General features: G+C 39.5%; 1 protein-coding gene across 6 annotated transcripts in view; it reads left to right on the top strand.

The window, feature by feature from the left end:
* PUS10 (pseudouridine synthase 10) overlaps window positions 1-23,638 on the top strand; it is a 35,598-nt gene that overhangs the window by 320 nt on the left and 11,640 nt on the right. For 4 of the 6 annotated variants that reach the window (XR_015709002.1, XM_087777477.1, XM_009476150.2 and 1 more), the window contains exons 2-10: window positions 1,489-1,625; window positions 3,214-3,480; window positions 5,127-5,213; window positions 11,704-11,738; window positions 14,053-14,164; window positions 15,854-15,915; window positions 18,522-18,567; window positions 21,201-21,265; window positions 22,322-22,407. Coding sequence is in view for 5 of the 6 variants with exons in the window: in XM_087777477.1 (XP_087633603.1) it covers window positions 1,489-1,625; window positions 3,214-3,480; window positions 5,127-5,213; window positions 11,704-11,738; window positions 14,053-14,164; window positions 15,854-15,915; window positions 18,522-18,567; window positions 21,201-21,265; window positions 22,322-22,407 (897 nt within the window). In the remaining variant the exon portion in view is untranslated. Of the gene's footprint in view, window positions 1-1,488; window positions 1,626-3,213; window positions 3,481-5,126; window positions 5,214-11,703; window positions 11,739-14,052; window positions 14,165-15,853; window positions 15,916-18,521; window positions 18,568-21,200; window positions 21,266-22,321; window positions 22,408-23,638 lie in introns of those variants that run through there. The other 2 variants (XM_087777479.1, XM_087777480.1) reach the window with 2 other exon arrangements.

The following is a 23,638-nucleotide window of genomic DNA, read 5'->3' as shown; positions in this document are numbered from 1 at the left end:
CCGGTCAGAGCTGACCTCGTCGCGATCGATCGCGATCGCGACCCGCCGGTTGTCGCGGGGGCGGGCGGTGTGGCTTCTGCCTCGCCGTTCAGCCGTCGTGGGGAAGGCGTTACCTCCTTAACATTAATAACGCTTTGATGTTTATTAATTTTAATGAACAACATTAACTTATTCATTTTAATTAATAACCTTTCCCGCGCTGTGAAGGTTTCCCATGGCTGAGGTAGTTCCGTGCAAGGCACTCCTGAGTAGGACGGGACATGAGAGGTCTCAGACTGCGGCTGGCCTGGAGAACGCCAGCGTGTCCTGCCTCTGCACCGTCTCTTGCAGTACAAAAACTAGGGGGATATCAAATGTTGCTTACAGGAGCTAAGCCCAAAACAAAATCAGGTGGCTCATCTGTCAGTAGGTACGGTGGAATTCCTTGCCTGAGGATGTAGAGGCAAAGTTATTTCAAAGAGACACTGGAGAAGGACTGGAGGAAAGATCTGTTAAGGCTTACCGACAGGCAAACCACACTAGGTCAAAGGAATCCCCCAAACCAGAAATCACTGGAGGCAGAGAGCCCTTCGCAGAGGTGTATGTCCTGCACACACGTATTTTCCTGGGGCATCTGTTTATCCCTGCGTTGGGTGACAGTAGACTAATTGAACCTTTGGTTTGAACAACTGTGGTTATTCTTATGTGCCTCCTAAACTTTCCTAGATATCCAGTAAGGGTGAGCACCTCACGGGGAATCTATCTTTTTTCTGTATTTTTCTAAAAATGCAGGAACTTAAGTTTGCTGAGAGTTCTGTCCCATTATTAAATTTCAGCCAAAGAAATTAGTATGCTCTAAAGTTCTGGGCAGAGAGAGCAACAGGAAACCAAATTAGCCATAATCGTGTAGGAAAAAAAGCGTTATGAGATCTCTCACAAAACCGGTAGTCCTATATTTGAGATAGGAAATCTCAAAAAATTGAAGGGGCTAATGGATAGAAAAGACTTCTTTTGCCTTCAGGGCTTTGTGTGACATCTGGTTGCATGGCATCTGGGTTTTGGTTGGTTGGTTGGGTTTTTTTTCTGTGATTTTATCAGAATGATTCTTTAGTTGCTACAATTTTAGAAGGAATTTTCATTTTACGTTTCACTTAATATGTCTTAGCTCTGCCCGCCTTCTCCATTCAGTAAAGAATAACATGTCACGTAATGGACTTTATCAAAGATAAAACTCTGGGCAAAAGCTCAACATACCTTTGTCAGAACTCGGCTTCAGATTTTTCTAGGAAGTACAGAAGCTTTTCTCCAAGTCAGTGGTCTTTTTGGGTTGGCCTTCCAATTCTGTTGGGCCTTTGATTTAAGACAAAGATGTATCCTAAACTTTCTCTAGAGGACAAAAAAAAAAATCCGGTGATTCTAAATATGGCGCAGTTACGTGAGTCCTTTTATTGTTGAATTGCTGAATTGTGTTTATTCTAAGCTTTTTTTCTTTTCTTTTTTTAATTTTAGAATTATCCAAGATGCCTTCACTAACAGAAAAGGACAGACCAATTGTTCAGCTGTTACTGAACACTGGCACTTGCCCACGATGTATTTTGAGATTCTGCTGCGTGGGATCACAGACGCTTTATAGACGTCCACACAAGGTTTGTTCTCCATATTTCTCATTAGAATCTGTGAACATATGAATGCAGTGTCCTTTGCACTACCTTGGAGGAGAAGGTTGTTGTATTCTTGGGCTCTTTGCCCAAGAAGAATGCTTTGCAAAATGAGTTATGAAAAATGACTGCTGCTACACTGTGCAATTTTGAGAAATTACAAGAATCATGGAATATAAGAATTGTTGTGGGTTAAGTGTTAATTTGGACTGTGAAAGTTGCTATGTATGTATTCCCTGAAAACACCAGAAAACAGGGCATGTTAGCTTCTGCACAGCATGGCTCTATCACTTTTGAAGCAGAGCAGCTATGACTGTTCCCTCTGTTCTTTTCCCTTAAAGTAGTAAGTAGTAAAGGGGCTGTGGGCAGTGCAGCTGATGCAGAGGAGGAACCATCTATGCTCCAAACTTTTTTGCCTCATACTTCCTTCTTCTTACAGTAGAATTCGTAGGGGGATGTAACTGAAGAATTGCAGAGCACAGGCTAAGGATAAATCTTCCTTTTTCAATCAGTCAAACACAGTGTTATTAGGCATCCTTGTTAGCTGACCTTAGTGCTGAAATTGAGTGTTCTCCATATTTTTCCTGGCTGTGCACAATCAGTCTTGCCTTTGTTGTATTTGATACTCCTTAACTTGGTTGTGGCTATTTGCTCCTCCTCGGTATTGGTTCTCTGAGACCTCTCTCATTGTGTAGGCCAGATAAACATCTCCATTTACCTGGTCTAATCCCTTGTCTTTATGCTTTCATCTTCTGGTGTCTGTCTTGATTGTTTCACCTTTGTTCAAGTTTAGGCTCCCCAGAATTCATTTTTAACATCTTCCTTCCTTATCCTTTTCCATCTTCTATCAATCATTTGCGAAGTGTTCATTCCGTCTGCCATTTTTTGTTCTTTTGCATCTCAGCCTAATTTTCCTCTGAGTTGCAACAACACAGTAACTGCTGTCTTTGTTACTGAAGACCTTGTAATAAATCTTTCTTTCTGAACTATGTCTTGCCTCTGTCTCTCATCCTTCCTAAAATTCAGAGACATGCAGGTAATTCTCTCTCCTCACCAGCACATCCTTTAATTTTTGTAGGCTTCTCTCTTTATATGAAGTTTTTCCTCTATGTAGTTAATTTCACCCTCACCTGTATTTGCTCTCATTTTCTTCTCATACTGTACTAGCCAACTCTCTTCCTAGTCATCTGGGCTAATGGAGTTGGAGGAATTAAATTCTAACATAATCTAAATGACAAAAAGGCAATTAACATCTATTTGCCTTGAATAGCGATGGGGCCAAAGATAAATGCATTTCTGCAAGTCAGGTCTGTAAAATGTTTTCCGTCTTCTTGGACGATAAAGAAGTCTGTTCAGCAAAATTCAATTTCCCTGGATAACATTTTGAGAGAAATACAGCGTGGAGGTTTTTAATTGTGTAGATGTCTTGGTATAAATTCCAAGTTATTAATTACATACACTAAGGCAAACTGGAATGGTTAGTGCTACCTTTTAGAATTGTGTTTGTAAGTGCTTGTTACAGCATTGGAGAAAAGAGATAAAAACAACAGCAGTATGATTCCTCTGTTTGTGTTAGGATTTGATGAAGGATTTAAAAGAATTTCTCAAAAATAATAAAGAAAAAGAAGATACAGTTTGTTTGGAGGTAGTTGATCCACCTTGTAAGAGAATCAGACTTGAACATGCAGAAGAGGAGCCTGATGACCTGAACCACAATGGAGCGCTCCAGCAGATTCCTTCGGTTAATGATGAAAATACTGCAATGGAGACCTCAGCTGTGAAGGTTTGCAACGTGTGTTTGGGAATTCTTCAGGAGTTCTGCAAGGCTGACTTTGTTAAAAAGGTAAACAACCGGTTCTTAATCTTTATGTCTACTTTTATTGGAGCTTGTGTATGTTGGGGCCTACAGTATAGAGCTGGTGATTAAAAACACCATGCAGTTAAACAACTGAGAGAAAGATAGCGGAAAACAAACCGAAACCTTTACCTATTTTGAATATTTGGAATGTAGATGGCGCCATTCAACTACATACTGCTCATTGACAGTGTTTGCATACCTCTTGTGCAGCTGGGAAATAAAACTTGTCAGTGTGACCATATTTTACCCAGGCCTTGTCGTAATGTAACTTTAAAAAAAAATAGCAGTGCAGGTGCAACGGAATGACTGCTAGGAGCACATTTTCCTAAGAAAAGGACTAACAGATACATGGTTACATGAATTTAGGAGATAACCTGAGGTTCAACTGCTTAGATTACAAGGAAAACCTTACTGTAAATGGTGACCTCTCTTCACTTTTCTTACGTGAAGGGAAAATGAGGAGACATCAACTGCTGTGCTCTTCAGCTTAACTACGTGTTCCTAATATAGCATGAGTCTGTCTTTACAATGTACTACTATTTAGAAAGCCACAGAGGAAGAAAATGTTTTGGTGATACAACAGATTGTAGCTAATGGAGAAAATACGAATTAGAAGAGAATATGGGCATACTGAGTGTTGCAAACATCATCCCTGAGCAATAAAATTGCTTATGTGACAAACTGAAATATCAGTGAGAAAAATCACACTTGCGTTTGAGGTGTTTAACAGAGTTTTAATAGAAAAGAATTTGGTTTAATAGCATGAATATACCAAAAAATGAGACTAAACAGAAAGCATAGTATATAGTTTCTGTTGTTGCAGTGCACGATGTTTCTTTTTTGTTTCCATTGGCAGAGTATAGTTTTACAGAGTCCACTTCTAAGGCTTGTTTCAGAGTTACTGTCTTGAGTAGCAATGGGAAATCTGACAGCATTTATTAAGGCATCGCAAAACTTGATTATTTTATAAGGAAATTTCCTTATCCGAGGTGTTGATTTCACCTTGAAAGCTCAGAATTCGTCTTTAACATTCACTAAAATCACTGACATTTTGGATGACTTCTCCATGTGTGTTTAAGCTTACTTCCACTAGGGACATCTAGCCATCAGCTCTTGCTAGCCTACTGTAAAATGTTTGATGTGTGTTTGGGTTCTTACTTTATTTCCAGTGACAAACATGATTTTCTACAATGAAGAGTGATTATGAATTAATACCGTGGATACCTGTTTGTTCCTGTCTTATCCCAGGAGCGTAAACATTTTTAATGTCATAGAATTGTATCACTGCTGTGAAGACAGACATTCTGAGTCAGCTGTTCTAGCCTTTGGTCACTGAGGTGTAATTTGTTACGCTAAGATTTCGATATACAATTGGTCTTAGCCTTAAAATATCGAGTTGGGTTGTTTCATAGCAGTAAGGATACAGTTTATTAGTAACTTTTTTTTTAACAGAACAAAAAAGCTTATGTTTCAATAAGTTGTTAGGGATTACTCTGGTTTGTATGTTTGGCATCTATCTGAATGTGTATTAACATGGATTTACAGTGATTACACTAGAATAAACACTATCCTAAAAGATTATCAACTCAGTTCCATTGCTGTGGTTTAATATTACAATCCTTCTCTCACAGGTGTGCCAAAAGATTAATTCTGCTAACTACCAGTTCACTAGTTTTGTATTTTCTGTGTCGCTACCCCCACAGCTGTCTGTTAGGGAGGTAAGTGTTTACAGATATTTCTTCATAACTTAAATGCATATTAAAGAAAGGAACTGTGGAATGTACAAGCTGGAGGTGGTTTGATTTTTAATTGCTATTGTTTAAAAAAACCAAAAACACATGCTAGAAGTGAAGTCTGCTCTCCCCTTCCTTGTTGGTGAGTATTATTTTAATTAATAAAGTGTCTGAGTCACTTCAGTTTTCAGTTAGCCCAGGAGTTACTTTACATCTGAAAATCTAAAAGGAGTTTCTTTAAACCCTCGGTGTATTGTTCCCTTTGGTACAGACGCCAGCTCTGCTTTGTGGATCTTCTCAGAGAAGGAACTGCACAGCTGGTGCCTTTCCTGAAATAAATGATAATTGGTAGTGCGGAATACAAATCAAGGAATTTGAAGATGAACTCTTTAACTGTTCAGCATTTTAAATGGCGTGAAAATACACATTTTAATAGTCACCTGTCTTGGGCATTGTTGAAAGTCTAGATTTGTAAAACTACAGTTTATAGCAGTTGTAGAACTGCTGATTTTCATGGCAATTTTAATCGAACTTAAATTATTTACATTTCAGTCATTTGGTTACAGAAGATAATGATGACATGGAGGGGTGTATAACCCTGCTATTTTTTTTTTTTTAAATTGAGGGAGAATGCTAAGCACAGTATAGATTGATCAATAAAATGCCAATTTTTGCTTAGCTGTGAGATGTTTTACAATGTTCCCCTGCTTTCTGTTAAAAAATGATGCAAAAATACTATTCTAAAGGGCAACATGTAAATCTTTATGATAGATGCCTGCTGTGGTAAGATGTAGTAGAAGCTCCAGTGAACATGGCAGAAAGAAGTGTAGGTCTTGTTGCATTTATACATAAACCTGTCGTGAGGTCTGTTCTCATCCCACGTGGTTTGATTGTTAAATAATCTGCCACACTTTTAGTGTTGATTTGTACCGTTAGTTCTGGCATCTCAGGCCAATGCCAGTGTAACAGCTGCGTTGTGCTAACATACATTCTACTTCTAAGTCTTCCTGAATGTAAGATTCTCTGCTTCCCATCTGAAATTAAGCATAGTTGGTGTGTTTGCTTCGGCTGCCACTGTGTCTGGTAAAATAATCCCAGAACAAATCGCTTTGTGCTTTCTGAATGGATGAACTCTCCTTACTCCCATTTGATTTTATGGTCATCCAAAAAATGAGATATGTTAAAAAAAAAACACTTTCAGGCTAGGTGAGTATATGGGTGCATGCGTGTGTGCCCATGATGCTCTGTAAAAGTCCAAATGTAGGTCAGACTTACTCCAGCCGTATGCCCGGTATAAACTTAGGTATTTAAAAAAAAGAGCCTTATTATTTTTAGGGTACTATTGATCAGGGCTTTTCCGTTTCCAGTCTACCTTTGCTAGTCATTACCGAGACCTCCCTTACTCTATTCACCATGGCCTCAATGAGCAAAACCAAAGTGACGCACAGAATCTTTTGGCTAGAATCCCAACTGCAATTCCCACGTTACCGAGTTCTTAATACATTTCCATTATGCATCTTTAGCTTGACAGCTATAGTTTATCTAGCTTGAAAACAACTTCTTTTTTTTTCCATAACATAGCTATATAACGATGGAGGCGAGGAAAGAAAAATTTGATGCTGCTGTGTCACCCTCCTTGTGGGTCTTTGCCAGAATGCCTCGGTAGAGGGTGTTATTGCATTGCAGTTCTAGCTCAGTGATGTTCTCGCTCTAATCTGAGCAAGCAGCGCAAGTGTTTCTGTCTGCTTTTGAGGCAGCCTTGGCTGTAAATGGAAGCAAAAAATGATAGTTTGCTTGAGAGAGTTCCTGTTGCTGATTGAAACTGATGATACACTGAGACTGTGTGGACTGGGAAAACTGACTTGGCAAATGCAGTTGGTGGAAACCCAGATTTATTACTTTATAGTGACTTCGTCTTCTAAGCGCAATAAATTATTAGTTTGATAAAAGGGATGAGATGCAATTTTTAATCTGTCCATCTGCTTCATTGAAATATCTTGTCCTTATGTTCACGCAAACCAACAATACTACAGCGCTTGGTACAACCAAGGGAATAAAAGTTGTTGTGTGGGTCCAGAAATGAATAGGTGGAGTGAGATGAGTGAGCAGGAAGCTCCAACACCAGATCTCTTCTCTTTGGAAACAGTTTTGGTTCGTCTGGGAGCAGGTCTGCATTAGGAAGTTCCTGCTGTCCCTTCTATTCCATCCCTTCAGTCTTGCCAAATGCTAAACCAGCTGTTTGTGTAGCTGTGCTCTGATGGAAGGGGTGAAAATGGGCGATGCCGGAGAACGCTCTTTAAAACCATGGGGGTTTATTTACCACCTATCCGTTTATCACTTCAAAAAATAATTGGTAAAAACAGTGCCTGTTTTACAGTTACAGAAAAGCAGCAAGTAATATCATATGTCAAAATATCTCAAATATCTCAAAATGCTTTGTGTTGAAAAGAGGTCTCTTGTTAAATTCCGCTTTTAATTCCTTGAACTGCGCTCCACAAGAACACATGTAATTTTATCATAAAAGGACACCCTAAAGGCAGCCTCCCTCCCATCGACCTTTTGTATGACACACAGATTTTCTCTGACTTCTTTAACAAAAAATCAGAAACTGCCTTTTAATATTACCTTCAGCTAATTTAATTATGACAGTTGTCATCCTGCCAAGTCTAAAATGTACGACAGGAGCCAAAGAAGAGCGGGACATAAAATTTACATTTGCATAGTATTTGTATCTGTAATGCAAAGAAGCTATCACCTCTTTCCACAAGTAGGATATTTGATTAAAATAAATCATAAATACAGGAGTCCCAAGTTTATGTCAGACAACTATATTAGAATATGAAGTGAGTCATGCCCTTCAAAAGGGTGACTGTTAGCTACGTCTGTAGTCTCAGTTGTGATCCATCATCCTGGCACTGGCTACAAGGACGTTGAGGCAAATAGCGTCTGTAGTCATGACTCCCTGTAGGACTGTGTATACCTCACCGTGGAATTCCCCATCTCGAAGCTCTTTTCCCATACAGTGAAAAAATGCTGTGGCTGGGATTGCACATGGTATTTCAGCTGTTGCCACTGTGATCCCTCAGATAGCATTAGAATAATATCCTGCAGCTTGTAATCAATATAGTGCCTGAGCTAGTGTGTTTCAGAAATATATTTGCTGTTAAGCATTGCCCTGCAGGCTTGAGCTCTGTAATGAGCATTTTTCATTTTCAAACCACTTCACAAACATAAAGTAATTATGAAGTAGAGGGATCTGATCCCCTGCTTCACACACAGCTGGGAGAGAGTAGAGCAGGGGAACGAAGGCATAGGAGCAGAGGGGTTTGGCTGGCTTGGTGGTTGAATGCGTTTTGGAATTTGGGATCTTTTGGCTTCTGTGCTCACAGTACCCCAATCTATTGTTTCCTCTTAATTGAAGAGGAAAAGTAATTTCTTTAATTCTCTTTCAATTTTGAAGTCAAGAGAGAGGAGATGAAATTTGACCTGTGGTCTCATTTTAGCGTAGCTACTTATATGCAGAAGTTTTCTCTATTTTGTAATTGTACCCCCGTAAAACAGGGGCAAGGAGTGAGGTTAACCACCCGACTGAGTGCCAAACCTACATGTGCTTTAAATCAAGGCATATGAGAGTTTTTAAATTGGCATTTGTCAAACGCAGATTTCTAGACCTGATTCTATGGTTGTCATATTCTCTAGTTCAGAATTATGTTCAAGTAATTTAAATTGGAAACTATTTTTATTTATGATTTTATCTGGGTTATTATGCAAACAGGATTACAATATACTTCATGGTATTTTGTGAAGCAGTCTTACTTATACTGTCTACATATGCAGGATAATGAATCACAGTGAATTTGAGTAAACAGTATTCAATCAATACAACTATATTTATTTTGTTCAGTAGCGTGCTGTTTTGTGTATCATGTATCTAACAAAGTTTGTGTTCTCTCCCTGCCATCCCTCTTTCCCCTTAATATTTCTAGCACATTTTTAGGATTCCATCATTCTTTTAGATGTACCAAAGGAAGGATAATAGACATTTTTTTTTGATTGAGTTCCTCTATCAGCATGTAAAAGAGATCTATGATGCGGTTACTTCTGATATCAGTGAAGAGATGATGTGATCCTGGCTCTGCTCCTTGAAGTTTGATACATGTTTTCAAACCTCATCATTAGAATGATTTCCTTGACAATAGACAATAATTCTTTCGACAGGGTTTGGGGGGAGGTTATTCTCAAAGTACCATATAAGAAGAATGAAAGACAGGGAAGGGATTTAAAATCCTGAAGAATTTAAATCAGTGATGTTCACTGCTTTTGAGATACCAGCTCTTTTGGACATTGTGTATGTATATATGGTTGTATGACAAGCGTATGGAGTCACCTCTCTCTGACACTTTACTAGTCGTCTGCAGTCCACAGATTGCAAACTACTAAGTTTGATTTTTTTTTTTTCTGTAGTTGTTTCAAGCCAAACAACTTGGTTTTTGGAATTCATCTTCAGTGAGGATGGTGAGACTAGGTGTCCAGACTGTGTATTGACAGTATGGGTTCTATTAGTTCAGTGGCATCCTGCCAGTCTTAATGTGTTTTCTTGTTGTTGTTGTTGTTAGTAGAGGAAGAACTGAGAATGTTATTGTTGTTGCTTCGCTGTAGGAAGTTTTGAGGAGAGTTTTTCTCTTCTTATTAATTGCTTTTGCACTGATAGGCGTTCTGTTGAAATGGAAGCATTGTCCGGGTCTTTGGAATACCTATGTCCAACATCACTTTTTTTTCCACTTAATGAAAGACCTAGTAGAAAGGCCATTTGAGGTCAAAGTTAGACTTCTGGTTAACTGTAATGCTGTTCAGTTTAGTAAGGTATGTTTCATTGTGGCGCAGAGAATGGCAGTCACTCTTGGCCCACTTAGAGGCAAAGTTGAAAGCCTAAAATGCTGAACTCCTACGCTGAAGTAATAGATCATTTTGTAGGATCAGTATGTCAGTACAAAGAGAAGAGAGTGAGACTGCAAAGAGATGCACCTCTAAAATGTTTGGCCCCCCCAGAGCAGAGTTTGGGAAAGAGATGCTTTTGGAAGCTTTTGGCATAAGCAGCGTTGTTTGGAAGTCTTCAGTTCCTTGATCGTTTTAAGTTTTGTTCAAGTCTGTTGGTGTTGCACTGATTTGATGGCTGTTGCTCCTTTGTGCTTACTTTTGTATTTTTCTGTTGTCCTTTCATACCACTGGTAATTTTAATTCTGGTTTTGACCTTTGTTATAACCATTGTTCATTCTTAACTGCTGAGTTCCATTTGTTGGCTGGGACTCCTAAGTGGTGGTTCATGGTCTTCTTTCCTCGGCAGTGTTGCACCTGAGGGGCCTGCTACATGATGTTTCTTTACATATATAAGGCTGCTAGAGGAGAGGAGTAGAGTTTGAGGAAGTATTTACAATGCACGGATTGAGGACAATCACGCATTAGAGCAAGTTGTCCCAGAGAGGTCGTGCAGTCTCCATTACTGGATGTTTTCAAGAAGTCATTGGATAGAGCCCTGAGCAACCTTGTCTGATTTCACAGCCGATCCTGCTGTAAGCACAAGGTTGGAGAGAGAGCTCCTGAGGTCCCTGAATTATCCTATGGTCACATATGTAAAGCACGTATTACTTCTTGGAACCTCCGCTCAAAGAAGTGTATCAGGAGCTGCAGAAGGTGGTATTCACAGAGAATCTGGATAAAGCAACAGAGGGGCAACTGGGAAATGAAAAAAGAAAATTCAAGGTTGAATCTGCCCGTGATTCTCAGATCACATCTTCCAGTCATTCCTATGTATGCTGTGCGATAAATAATTGTTAGTGAACTCGAGCGTTTGTTCTAAAAGGTCCCTCTGATTTCTAGAATTATTCCTTCTGTTCCTCAGCCTTCTCATATTCAGCCTATGTCTCCTAAACTAAGTGGTGTGCTTTAAATGGGGCAATTCTCAGGGAAAGGGTTCGTGATTACCATAAGACCAAGTATGCCTTTTATTTCACGTTTTCTATAATGGTGAAAACTGAATGTGATTTTTTTTTAATTTATGTGTCAAATCAGTTTTTATATACCATCCATTTAGACACTTTTCTTTTTTTTCCATTTCTTTGTATGGTAGACAACTGCTAGTTGCACTTGACTTAGGCTGTCAGAGTCTTTTTCTAGTTACAGTGTTAATAGCAAGTTTCAAAGCATGTTTAATGCAGCCTGATCTTTTTTTTAAAGCCAGATAGGATTTGAGGTGAATTGCAAAGCGATGTCTTACAAAGAAAAACAAACACCAGTTCTATCTTGCCGCTTCTAAAGCAAAACCTAAATTAAAATGCTAGTACTTCCTTTTTGCCCTGAGTTTTTAAAACATTTTTCCTTCTGCTAACAGTCTCTCAAATTGTTGGGAGTTTTGAGCCTTGATTTCACTTGCATTTTTTTTTCTGTCTTTTTCCTGGGCATGGCTGGTGACCTATAGCATGCTGCTTGGCTGCTGGTAAAACAGGAAATGGGGTGAGTAATTTCCTTTGGCAACCCTCATACCACTATTAGAGAGTTCTCCAGATTTAGAGAAAGGAGAGATACTCTTACTATAACTTTTTTCCAGCATAGTAGAAATGAGAAACCACTTAATGCAATGGACCTGCTAAGACATGTATGTTAAGAGAAAATTTTAACCAAGCAATTAATGCTATGTTTTCAAGGTCAAGACAGTTGCTTTCATATAAAGGTACTTCAGCTAACAGTTGTGGAATACGTAGACTCACTTCCTATGTCCTTGGCCAAGATTTTAACTTACTTTGTACCTTCAAAACTAATCATAAGGAAATTCATACTTGGGATGTGCTGTCATTTTATTTGTTGGTTTTTTTAATTTTTTATTGTCCATAGCTTTTGCTGTACGTCTGACAAGAACTCTTTTATATGGACACCATTTGTCTATATAAATGTTGAGCAGGCAAGAAGTTGATTTTATAGTCTTGTTATGATACTATTGTCCACTTGACCTGACGCTTACAAAGGATAAGATGGCAGCTGGTTTGCTTTTTTGTTTGTTTGGGTTTTTTACCTGGTTTGACCTTAATTGGTGTTTCTTATCTCTTTTGCCTCATAGTGTGATTATAGCTAGGACATGGCGCTTCAGCTTGGAGGGCAGGCTGTCTGTCCAGCTGTACAGCTTTGAGTTAGCTTAATGGTCCTGAGAGGTGCCGTGATGCCACCCGTGAGCCAGAATCTTCCAGTATAGGGAAGACATAATGAAATACAGACCTCTTCAGGTTTAGCTTACATTAATAGTGACTGAAAATCATTAGTCAGATAATGGTGAAAAGTCAGTAGCGTAGCAAGAAAGATATTAGTGCAATGGGTGCAAGTTAGTTTTTGACTTTGTATACCTCAGTGTTTTGAAATCAATTTAAGTGCTTGATTCTTTGTCCACTCCAGGACACTCCCATTCCCGGCCAAATGAGAACATATTAGAGCCGTTTAGATAACAGATAAATTGTGGGAAAGAAATCCACTTGTCTCAAAGATACTTGTTACTTTGAGACTAATTTAAAAGCTATTTTTCATTAAATTGCTTGAGAGAGGATGAGACCCTGTAGGGCAAGTATTGGCCACATAGCCTACCATTGGTGCCATTTGTATAGGAGGACATGCGCTTTGCTCTGTAAGTTGCCAAACAAGTGGTTTGAAATCCTATGCTGGTATCCTTACAGGCGTCTGCTCCTTTTAATTTCTCTCTCCATAGGCAAAGACACAGGAGTCGAGGCCCGGTCTTGTACCTAACAGAGGTAGTTGAGCCTGTCCCAGCAAGGTCAACTGAGGCTGTCGTCTGGGCTCTTCCTTTTGGGAATTTGTGCCCACTGGAGTTTGTGCCCTCCTTTAATGAAGGACTAGATCACCCTTTTAACAATAAGTCTAAGAATTTATTTTTTTTTTTTTTAAACAGAGGATTTTTGTGCCTATCTCTTTCTCAGCCCTTCTCCAGGTAGACTCTGGAAAGACTTTTGCAATTTCTGATCTACCATGAAGCTATGGCATGAGTTTCCTCGCTGCACATTCTTTTACACGAAAAAAAAAAAATCTATTTTTAAATGTTAGTGAAAAAAACACTGGCAAATATAAACAGTGCAAAACAAGATATTATTTAGGCTGGAAGCTGGACAGGAGGCACACAGGTGCTGCCCCACAGGATCCAGATACTCAGTTTACTTAAGCTGAACTAGATGTTGATTTTCGATCAGAAGGATCTTGCCTCCGTCTGCAGGTACCTTCTGTCTTTCTTGTGTTAACGTAAGTGCTTATGTGACCACCCAGAGAGCTGATCATCTCACTGATCAGGCTGAAAAACAAAACTTTTTGGGGTGGATTAGGGTTTGCTTTAAATGGGATCAATGGACTGGTATTGCTTCCCATGCTGTGTAGTGTCAGCAGGCAAGTGCTGGCAGGAATGCATGGCCAGAGGCAGGGAGGAGGCAACGGAGTCCTAAATTGGCTTGAGCTGACTGTAGCTCGAGTAGCGACACCAAACTCTTATGTGTTTGTTGGGAAGCATCTTACCTGGAGTCCTGGTCTGGCCTTAATGTTTCCTCAACACTTTGTTAATTCAATACAAAGATTCAGCGCCAGTATAGGAGGTCTTGGAACAGCCTTTAATTCTTCCATGCCGTGGTCTGTATGCTCAGTACTTTTGTCCTTTTTCATTTGTGCATCGCTTGTTTACCTGGGACTAGTGACTTAAGTTTGTCTTGAAATACTATATGTCATGTATCTATCTTTGACAGACTCCTGTGTAAGTTATTATTTCTTTGTGTATGTGATTCAGAAAACTGGGCCTTTCCTTGGCAAAGGATGACATTGTGCAGCTGAAAGAAGCTTATAAGTGGATTATTCATCCCCAGTTGTCAGAAGAGCTGGGTGTTCCTGCTGATGGAAAGGTGTCGTATAAGAACACTTTTTTTCTCTCTGTTTTCTTTTTTTTCATATGTGTGTGTATATATATATTTATACACTTATATGTAAGGGGGAAAAAAAAAATGTACTTTTTTTCCTTCATTAACAGAAAAATAAGTTGCACTCTTCTTCTGTTCACTGTAGGGGGAAGCAGGGGTGAAGTTCTTTTAACCAGGGATCTCCAAGTCTCAATACCAAGGGGTCCGATCTTCATTTTTGTACACATAGATCATTGCATCTTCTGAAACCATCATACTCTTTTGCTAAATCTCTTACTCTTAGGCTGCCATCCTCCTTTTATCAATGAGACTTTTCCAGTTTTCTCGTTTTCCAGGATCTCTGTTTTCCAGGGGCTAAGGAATGCTCACACATTCCTTCTCTGCTCTCCTGTTGCTGCCAACACTGTTACTGCTCTGTGAGAGAAATTGTTCAGGTTGTTAGCATGTTAAATTCTACGGATAAAATATATTTCTGAAACATACTAAAGGCGGAAAGACTGGTCCTTGTTCACTGTAACGAATGCTAGACATAGGCCTGTTGGAACCTGCAATACCTGTAAGTAAGCAAAAGAAATGCTTTTTCAAACCCTGGTTTCAACTTTCAGATTCTGACTAACATTCTTAAAGTGTTTCTGAAATGCATTGACTGAACGTGACATTCAGATGTTGCCAGACAAATTCAGAAACACCGTCATCTTGAATGTAAAATTTCTGCAAACAGGGCTAAAATTCCTGCTGAGGACAAGGCAGTCTGCAGTTTTCACTTGTCCTCAGCCATAGGACTGACCCCAGGACTAGAGTCACTTACTCCCTACCTTGGTTTGTCAGCTTCCATAATAATTACAGATTGTCTTTTCCCAGGAGTGCTAATTGAAAACATCCCTTTTATCTTAATGAAGAAAGAAATGCTTAGGTACCCTGAAGATGATCCAAGAAGAAACAAACTTACATACCAAGTTAGCAAAAGCTCTACGACACTTAGGCACCGAGCAGCTCCAGACATCCTTGTACCATAAAAGTTACTTGTCTAGTGCTCTTTATCTACAAGGCACTTGAATATTAGCCAATCTTTTCAATAGCCCTCTTGAGGTATTCTGGTATCTGAATAACAGAAGTAATGAGTGTTGTTTGCCCAAGGCCAAAGAGGGAATTGGGGGTAGAATTGAGATTACACTAGAGTTCCTGGTCTAGCTGTCAATCCACTAGGACATGTTGCCTTTCTTTGCCCCAAGGCCATCCAGTCATTGCAAACGAAGCCCCTGACAAAATTTTACAGTGGTGGCTACTGCAGGGTTTTTATCTTTATTCCACGCTATGCGCCGCTCTCCCAGAAGGTTTGTGGAGTTTAGTGACCGTAATAGGCTTTGGGCATACACTGTCTGACTCAGTTCCCCCAGTGCAAAATGGGGCCGGTATCTCTGATGCCTAGGTCACTCTTGTTTTTGAAGTGCTCTCGGATCATCTTTGGTTACTTCAGAAATGCAAATGCTATTATGGCACACATTTTAATGTCTTTAGATGATTTGTAGAATAAATGGGTTACTTTCTCTTTTGTCTACCTCTTTACTGTTTTCCTAATATTACGATATAAGGATGCTTGAGAATATCCTCCCTGTTTGTTTAACAAAGTATTACCTTCCTTTTTTCTTTTTTTCTTTTTTTTTTTTAATTTAGAGTTTGTTTGAAGTTAGCGTGGTCTTTGCTCACCCAGAAACAGAGGAGGAGTGCCATTTCCTGTAAGTTTTTATATAAATAACAAAAGATCTTTATCTAAATATTGTGCAACACTGTTGGTTTGGATTTGCTACAGATGCGAATATGCAGTGTTTATAAACTAGAATGGGGCCTGCATCTAAACTTCCTTATATTCAGATAGAGTTGCAGAGCTTGAAGTTACGCCCTCTCTGTCTGGTTAATTCTGTGCTTTAAAGCCAGTAAACAAAATCATCCAGAATTTTGATTTGAACTGGAAGGAGAACATTCATGTAAGTGGTTCAATTTCAGTCCTTTTCAAAGTCATTACCCTCTTCAATACAGCTGTATCATTTAAAAAAAATAAATTCAAACCACGTAGTTGCAGGTGGGGGAATCTTTTGAGGTCATGCCTAGGTTTTCCTGCTCTTACAGGAGACATGGATGGGAGGGAAGGCTTTGAAGTGAGCTAATCCAACTTAGCTGGTTCATTAAAACAAACAGAAGTTCCCTGGCCCCTAAACATAGTTTTTGGCTTGGTCCAGCAGAGCATCTGCTATACACAAAGAAGCAAAATATTTCTGTGAATCTAGCTACCATTTAATCTGATTTCTCAAAATCTAGCACTAGTATATTCTGGATAATTAGGTTCACTCTTCCTGTTTGCTGATGCTTCCTGGAAAACTTAAGTTTCACTCAGTTTCATCACTTGCACTCCTACTGCAAGTTAAATCTTAGCATAGAAAGAGGCTCGGCGTACAATTTCTGACTTCCCTGTTGCATAGTGACTTCATCTCTCGAGACCGGAGATTTCCTTTGCAGCCTTTATATATAATTTCCCTGATTTTACCCCTTCTGGCAATTTGCGATCTTTGTTGGAATGCCCAATCTGCCACCTTCTTGGTTTTCAACAACTGCATCTTTCGTTTGTCTTGGGGTGGGGGGTGAGGGAATGCATGCTCGATGACAGACCAGGTATTAGGAGGAAGTGATTACCAGTATTTGCTGAACATCTTTCCTTTCCAGCTTCTTCAAGACTGGGCAAAAGGGGGAGAAAGTCGTCGGGCCAAACTACAATTCTAAATAATGTTACCTGCAATCCTGTAAAAACTCAAAAGTTTCTGGATGCTGCACCCTTTTGTTCCTATTTATTTCATTTTACTTGATCAGTTCTTGTTTTCTGTAGTGCTCTTCTTTCCTCTGAAACCCCTCAGCTCTTATTTTCAGCTCATCCTTCCATCCTTTTTGTGACGTTTCAAAAATATTGATGTCGAGCATGTTTTAGTGCCAATGTCAGCGCTCCAAGCAGAATAGTTCTAGAGGTGAAAGCTGTAAAGAAGTTCCATTCCACATTCCAACTACTCAGGTTTATTCCATGTGACCTGACAATATCCCTTTATTTGCCTTCTCTTTGTAGCATACTTAAACAGCAATTAAGGTTTTAGACATTTTTCTGAAGTAACAGCATATTACCTAATTTAATTACATAGTAGTTTCTCAGGCGTCAAGGCATTCTGCGTATGTGAATGGATGGCTCTGGGCATATTCTGAGGCAATGGTTTGGTTTCGATGTAAATATGGTAAATTTGGCAATTGTCACAGCTTTAATAATGACAGTCATGCTTTTTGTGGAAGCAAAGTAGGACGTTGTCTCAACCTGGAGAAGTCCTCCAGGTATGCTTTTGGGTGGGATTTCCAAGTATGGCACCTGCAATTTCTCATCTCTCAAGCTGTTCTTACACAATTACGTGTAGGTGGGTGTGCTAAAATGACCCTTGGTTTGACACGGAAGATTGAATTGGCTCTTGTTACTCTATATTTGGAGATTTCTGTTTAAACATAGGGTGATATTTAAATTCTGGAAGAGGGAATTTGCGATGCTTTGTGTCACAAACTGGCCAGGCAAGTCGCTGGTATAGAAACAGCAGGAGGTCAGACCTGCTTCCTTGTAGTCTAAAGTAGTTATAGAGGCGTTGAAAAGCAAGAAATGATAAATTGTGTTGTAGGCTAAAAATCATCTCTAACTGCATACATAGAAATCCACTAATAGGAACAGCAACTTCCTCTACAGTACTCAGAAAAAGTGTTTCACTGCCTTGGCTTTCACTTTCGTGAAACAACCAATAGTTTCCTTTTGAAGAGGCAAAGCACAAATGGTATCGGACACCTGGGGTTACTTTTTCTGTAATAAATTAAATTTTCCTATCCAGAAGCAGCAATTTGAATCTCTAGTTTGCAGTGTGCATTGTCTAAGAACAGCAAGTATAGATTTCAAGATGTCAGCAAACCTTGCACGGAACTTAAACATTAACCATTACCTTTATTAAGAAGGATTGGAAAGAACTGAAAGCTAAACTTCTTGTGGTTTTTTTTTCCATCCCATCTCAAAGCTGAGACACGTTTGTGTTGGTCAAAGCAAAAGAGGCTTACGCAGCTTTGTCCATGATTTCTCTCTAGATCAAGCAACGCACACCTTCCGCCATTTGTGCTTTAGGATAAAGTTAATTTTAAAATCTCTGTGCTAAGCTGTGGAAGTGAGATACCAGACATATTGATACAAAGACAATGTACATGCTATGCTTCTAAGTCTGTCTGTCTGTTTATTTCTTTTTCTGTAAGACTAGCAGCTAATTTTCATTTCTCTATTTAGAGCCACAGCCTGTCCCGACTGTTTCAAACCAGCGAAGAACAAACAGGTAGGATCTCATCATTGTTGTATTTCTTGTCCGACATTCAGAATTTCACAGCAGTAGCTACAACGAAGAATTTCTCTGGGTATTCAGTCAGTGTTTAATGTCTGGTTTTCCTTCGTCAAAAATCTCTCCAGTTTGCAGTTGTCTGAAAATAAAGTTGTCTCCTTTATTCGGTTAGCGTTTCTCTGCTTAGGAAAACTAAGCGCTTGGTGCTTTTCTTTAGGTTGTTCATTTTCCATGCTGTCTAAAGACCATGATTTTAGGAATGTTCTCCGTGAATACCTCCCTTGAGATCTAGGAGTTTGATTGTCATGCATTAAAAGTAGCATAAAAGATGATCCTCAAGCTCTCTGTGGGTGAAACAGTTCAGATAAGTCACATTGTGAAGATGAGGCTCCGCAGCCGAAAGAGAACGATCACACGGCAGTTTTCAAGTCCTCTGATCTGAATGAAAGGCACAACGCATGCAGGATGGTTTTATCCTGTCTGCCTCTGGAGAGGGGCAAGGAAAGAAAAGGGACCTTGCCACTTGTTGCAGGCCCTGAGCACACACCCGATCATGGACAGAAAAGAGGACATGTAAGAATAAAAAAACAGTTGGAGAGAAACTGATATAAGTAGGACAGTGGGTACGATCAGAAGGCGAATAAGTGACTTCTATCAGAAGGCTATGCAAGGCCTTTTATGCTTTCTGGTGAAGAGTCTACCGACATTTGGCTGAGGCAGTCTGACCCAGGAATTCTGCCTACTCTACTCCACCTGACCAATAAATGCAAGTCTCTTTTTTTTAGAAGGATTGTATTGTTATAACTCACTGCTTGCTGCATTGCTTTCCTTTAAAAGGGGGGAAATCCCCCATAAGGAGTTAAACCAGCAGGGCCCGGCTGTTAAAACCACACAGGCAACAAGATGTAGGGGAATCTAAAGGAAAAAATACCGACTCTGAAGAGCTGTCAGAGGTTTATCCTTACAAAGAAGCTGTGCTTGAAGCTAGCTTCAAGGGCTGTGTCAATCAGAGAAGTGGTATAAAAACTGGGTTCTGAGTGAAAATTTCTCTGTTTTCTGCAGTATATACTTATTTAAACCTGCTGCTAGTTTAAGGGTTTTCCAGCTCATCTGTTCTGTGAGCTATTACCTCTAGTAAGGTAATAGCTAGCTTACCTCTTGTAAGGGAAATGCTATTACCTCTAGTTTATGCTTAGAAAGAGAAAGAGCAGCTTCCCTGAAGGCGTCCAGGAACTCTGTGTTAGAGCAAATCGTCCCAAACAGTGACCCAGTATTTTTCAGTTTTTTCCAAGCTAGGGTGTTCGTCACAGTGCATGGTGGAAGGGTGACAGACAGTGGACGTAAGTTGAAATGAGAGATATAAGAAAAAACTTTTTACTATGAGGACAGTTGGACAGTGGAGCAGGCTATGCAGAGAGGGTGTGCAGGCTCCATCCTTGGAGGATTTCAAGACCTGACTGGATAAAACCCTGAGCAATACGGTTTGATCGCATAGCTGACCATGCTTTGGTTAGGAGGTTGATTTAGAGACCGTCTGCTGTCCTTGAGCCTTCCTGAAGTAGGATTCCACCTCACCTGTTACAACGCTTGTTTCTCCTGTTCTAGGACCCTAAATTCTGTGTTTTCTGCTTTAGCTTCACTTGAATTATCAACAGCAGCACCTGGCTATGCATAGAGGATGGTAGTCGTGGCTCCTGCCGCTATTGTACTATTATTACTACTTTTACTATCAGTTCACCCTTGTGAGTTGATGCAGCTCAGGAGACTGAAGTCTTCCACAGTTCGGGAACTGCCAAGCCCTACCATTCAGAGCCTTTACTTCTGAGTATGAACGACCTTTCGAACTTTGTAGACAGATATTTACTCAACAGTATTATTTTCAGAAGAACTAGCTGCCTACCGTCACTGAGATAAAAGCTGGGGCTTAGGAATACTTAACTCTTGAAAATGGGGAAGCTGCTTTAGGTTTCTGTTCATGGATTTAGGATTCTGGTTTTAATCTATTTTGCAAATTTGGACCTGAGCTCCCAAGCACTACTTTTTTTGTTCCTGCTTTTGCACACTTTTGTATATCATCTAAAGTAAGATTGTTTCCAAAGATATGCTTAGCATTTCTTTCAGCTAACCAAAGGGCAGACTTAGCAATTGAATACTCCAAGGAGCTGGAGTAGGTTTATTTGGAAGCGTGACAGTAACTTTAGACCTGCTGAAAGTTAGTGGCACTTGTTATTTTTTCCTGCATAAAAACAGAGTGAGGAAACATATACTACTGTTTGTACGTGTCTTCTAGAAAGGGGCAAATCTTAGTTCTACAACTGAATAACTGTTACGTTCCAACCCGTCAGCTGTATTAGTTGCACTGCTTTCACGTTGTGAGTAAAGTTACTTGAATAGATTTTGGCAAAACTGCCTGTTGCTCTTTGTTCCCCTGTTAGAGTTAGGGTTAAGATCACAGTGAGTTCTTGCTGATACAGAGTTGCTTTTAGGTATAAGTAAACCCAAAACACACGTGAAAAAACTGTATTGTGAGAAGTGTATGGTGTGTATATTTCAGGGTTTTTTTCTTCCTTAGGCATATCCTTTCTTAGCTTCTCCTAATTCTTGACTCATTTTTTAATTTCACTTTGCAGTCTGTTTTCACTAGAATGGCAGTTATAAAAGCTCTAGAGAAGATAAAAGAAGAGGATTTTCTCAAGTAAGTATATACTGAAACTAGTTCTTAGTATTGTGCTTTTGTATAGAATTAGGATGGAGAGGAAAATATTAGGTGGGTAAGTAGTGGTGGTTTCAATTCTGCTAGTTTACTGGTTAAAATGTGTTGCATTTTCTATTCTTCTGGTAGTAAAATGTCATTCCAGATCTTTTATTTAAGGACTAATCTTAAAATGCTTGAATTAAGCCACAGAGGATGGAAAACTGGGCATGACACAAATGATGGTCTTTTTCCCATTAGTAAAAGCGCTTCATGGGTTGATTATTTCAGGAACTGCACAGAGGAGAAATTGTGGGTCAGAGAGCCTCAGCTGTGCGCTGTGCTTTCAGCAGTACGTCACTGGAGGTCTCTGGGCTGACGTGGGATTTAGAACGGTTAGAAGTGCAAACATTTTGTTGTAGTATTGCCAACGATTTACATTCAAAAATCTTTACGTACATCCCCAAAACCAGAGAAGAGATTTAGAAATCATGGAACTTCCTTCTGTACTTTGAACCTTAGAGTTTGTAAGGCAAACTTCTCTTTACAAGAAAGATTTTTTTCCCATATTTCCAAAATGTTAGAAGTTGAGTTTAAAAAAACACCAAGTGCTGTAATATGGTAAAAATCACAAGCAGTGGGAAGACACCAATAGACGCTTTCTCTGTAGTTCACTGTGCTTAATTGCACTAAGTCTTCGCAGCTCTTTTCTTTTATTCCCAGCAAAGATTTAGCAATAGATCCTGAAGATGGTTTTCATGCAGCATTTAGTTTCATTATTGCTATAGCTGTAGTATGGTACATCTTATTAGCACGCTTCGGAGTGTTATACTTCAGTAATGTTCGATGGCAGATTGACAAAGTATTTGCAATGCGGTGTTGTTGATTTGCTTAATGTTCATCCATTTCTTGGTGTTCCAGCTTTTGATGTGAATACTGAGTTCATGCTGTAGCTGTGTTTTGTGTAACCGAAGCCATCATCTTTCATGCCATTAGTGCTATGGTGATGCTCCGTCATGTTCTGGTACTACTAGTCTTTTTTAATCTTTTTTTATACAGGCATTTTCCATGTCCCCCAAGTTCACCAAAGAACCTCTGTGTTGCTCTGGAAATTCAGTGCAATAATGGTGCAGTTTTTGTGGCTGGTAAAGTGATCTATTTATTTGCTGCTGTCTTGTCTTACAACTTTATAACATAAAGTAACATAACTTTATAATACTAGCATGAGACCCAGAAGATGCTTGCTATTTGTTGATTCCTGTAATTAAGTATAAGGAGCAAAGAAACAAATTAGCTCTATCCAAGAGTGGACTTTGTTTGAAAGGGGAAGAAACTATACTTTGCTGAAGACATGATTTTGTCAAAAGTTACAGATTACAGATCAACACGCTAAAATCAAAACTATTTGCCTGCTCTTACGCTGTGAATTTAAACTGGGGACTGCATGGTGGAATACGGTTGAAGAGGAGTGGGAGCTGCGGACAGCTGTCTCCGGGCCAAGGTCGGGTTCCCATGTTCAGAGCTGCAGGAGGGGAGCACGTCACTTCTGCTGCTCCCGGTGTGCACACACCTCCCTTTTGGATATTTGGGAAGATCCTGCTTTTCCTTGCCTTTGTTTTTCTTTTGCTTTGAGAGATGGCAAAGTTCTCTCTTCTAGAGACAGCACAGGATGATGTAAAGATTTAAAACAACTTTCTCTGTGCCCCTGCTGATTACAGGGGCTTATCCAGAAGCAGTTTATGAAACGAAGAATTTTTCCCTGTTGTCAAAACTTGCTCTCTCCTTTGGAAAACCTTTATCCCTGCAAATCCTGCAGTTGTAATATGTCGCCTCATAATAAGCACGTGGTTTGGGAAAGGCACTTCTGCACTAAATAAGCCCCCAGCAGTGTTGTTCACTTGCTTGGATTTTGATTTGGATTCAGAGGTTTTCACCATCTGGATTTAGCTGCGTATTATTCCAGCCAAAACTGCCAGTCTTAATGGGATTAATAAAGGGTAAATTTTAGAAAGCTTAGCTCTTTCTAGTTCCCGCTTCCAAACGAAGAGATAGCATCTGAAAAATTTGGGTGAGACAGGTAATGCAACAACACTTGGTGTCCCTGAGTTGGGATGATTCAACTTTTCTGTCACCTCCCTGCAAGAGCATCTGCCCTTCCCCTAGTCCTGTGTATAAACCACTTATTTAAAGATATGCAAACAGATTATTTTTAAAAACCCTACAATTTTTATCCAACATAGTGTGTTTAAAAGGATGGTACAAATCCTGACTAAAGGAAAACGTAAAATGAAAAGAAAAAATGCAAAAGTGAATGTTCTCATGGCAAGCTAGTTGGTGTTCTCTACATACCTGTTTCTTATTTTTGATTACTGATTA

The sequence above is a fragment of the Nipponia nippon genome, unplaced genomic scaffold (genome assembly GCF_047370975.1).
Source record: "Nipponia nippon isolate SJK-2023a ecotype South Korea unplaced genomic scaffold, ASM4737097v1 scaffold_4, whole genome shotgun sequence".
Classification (NCBI taxonomy): domain Eukaryota; kingdom Metazoa; phylum Chordata; class Aves; order Pelecaniformes; family Threskiornithidae; genus Nipponia; species Nipponia nippon.
The sequence above is the reverse complement of the archived record's forward strand: the minus strand, read 5'-3'. Positions and strand labels throughout refer to the sequence as shown.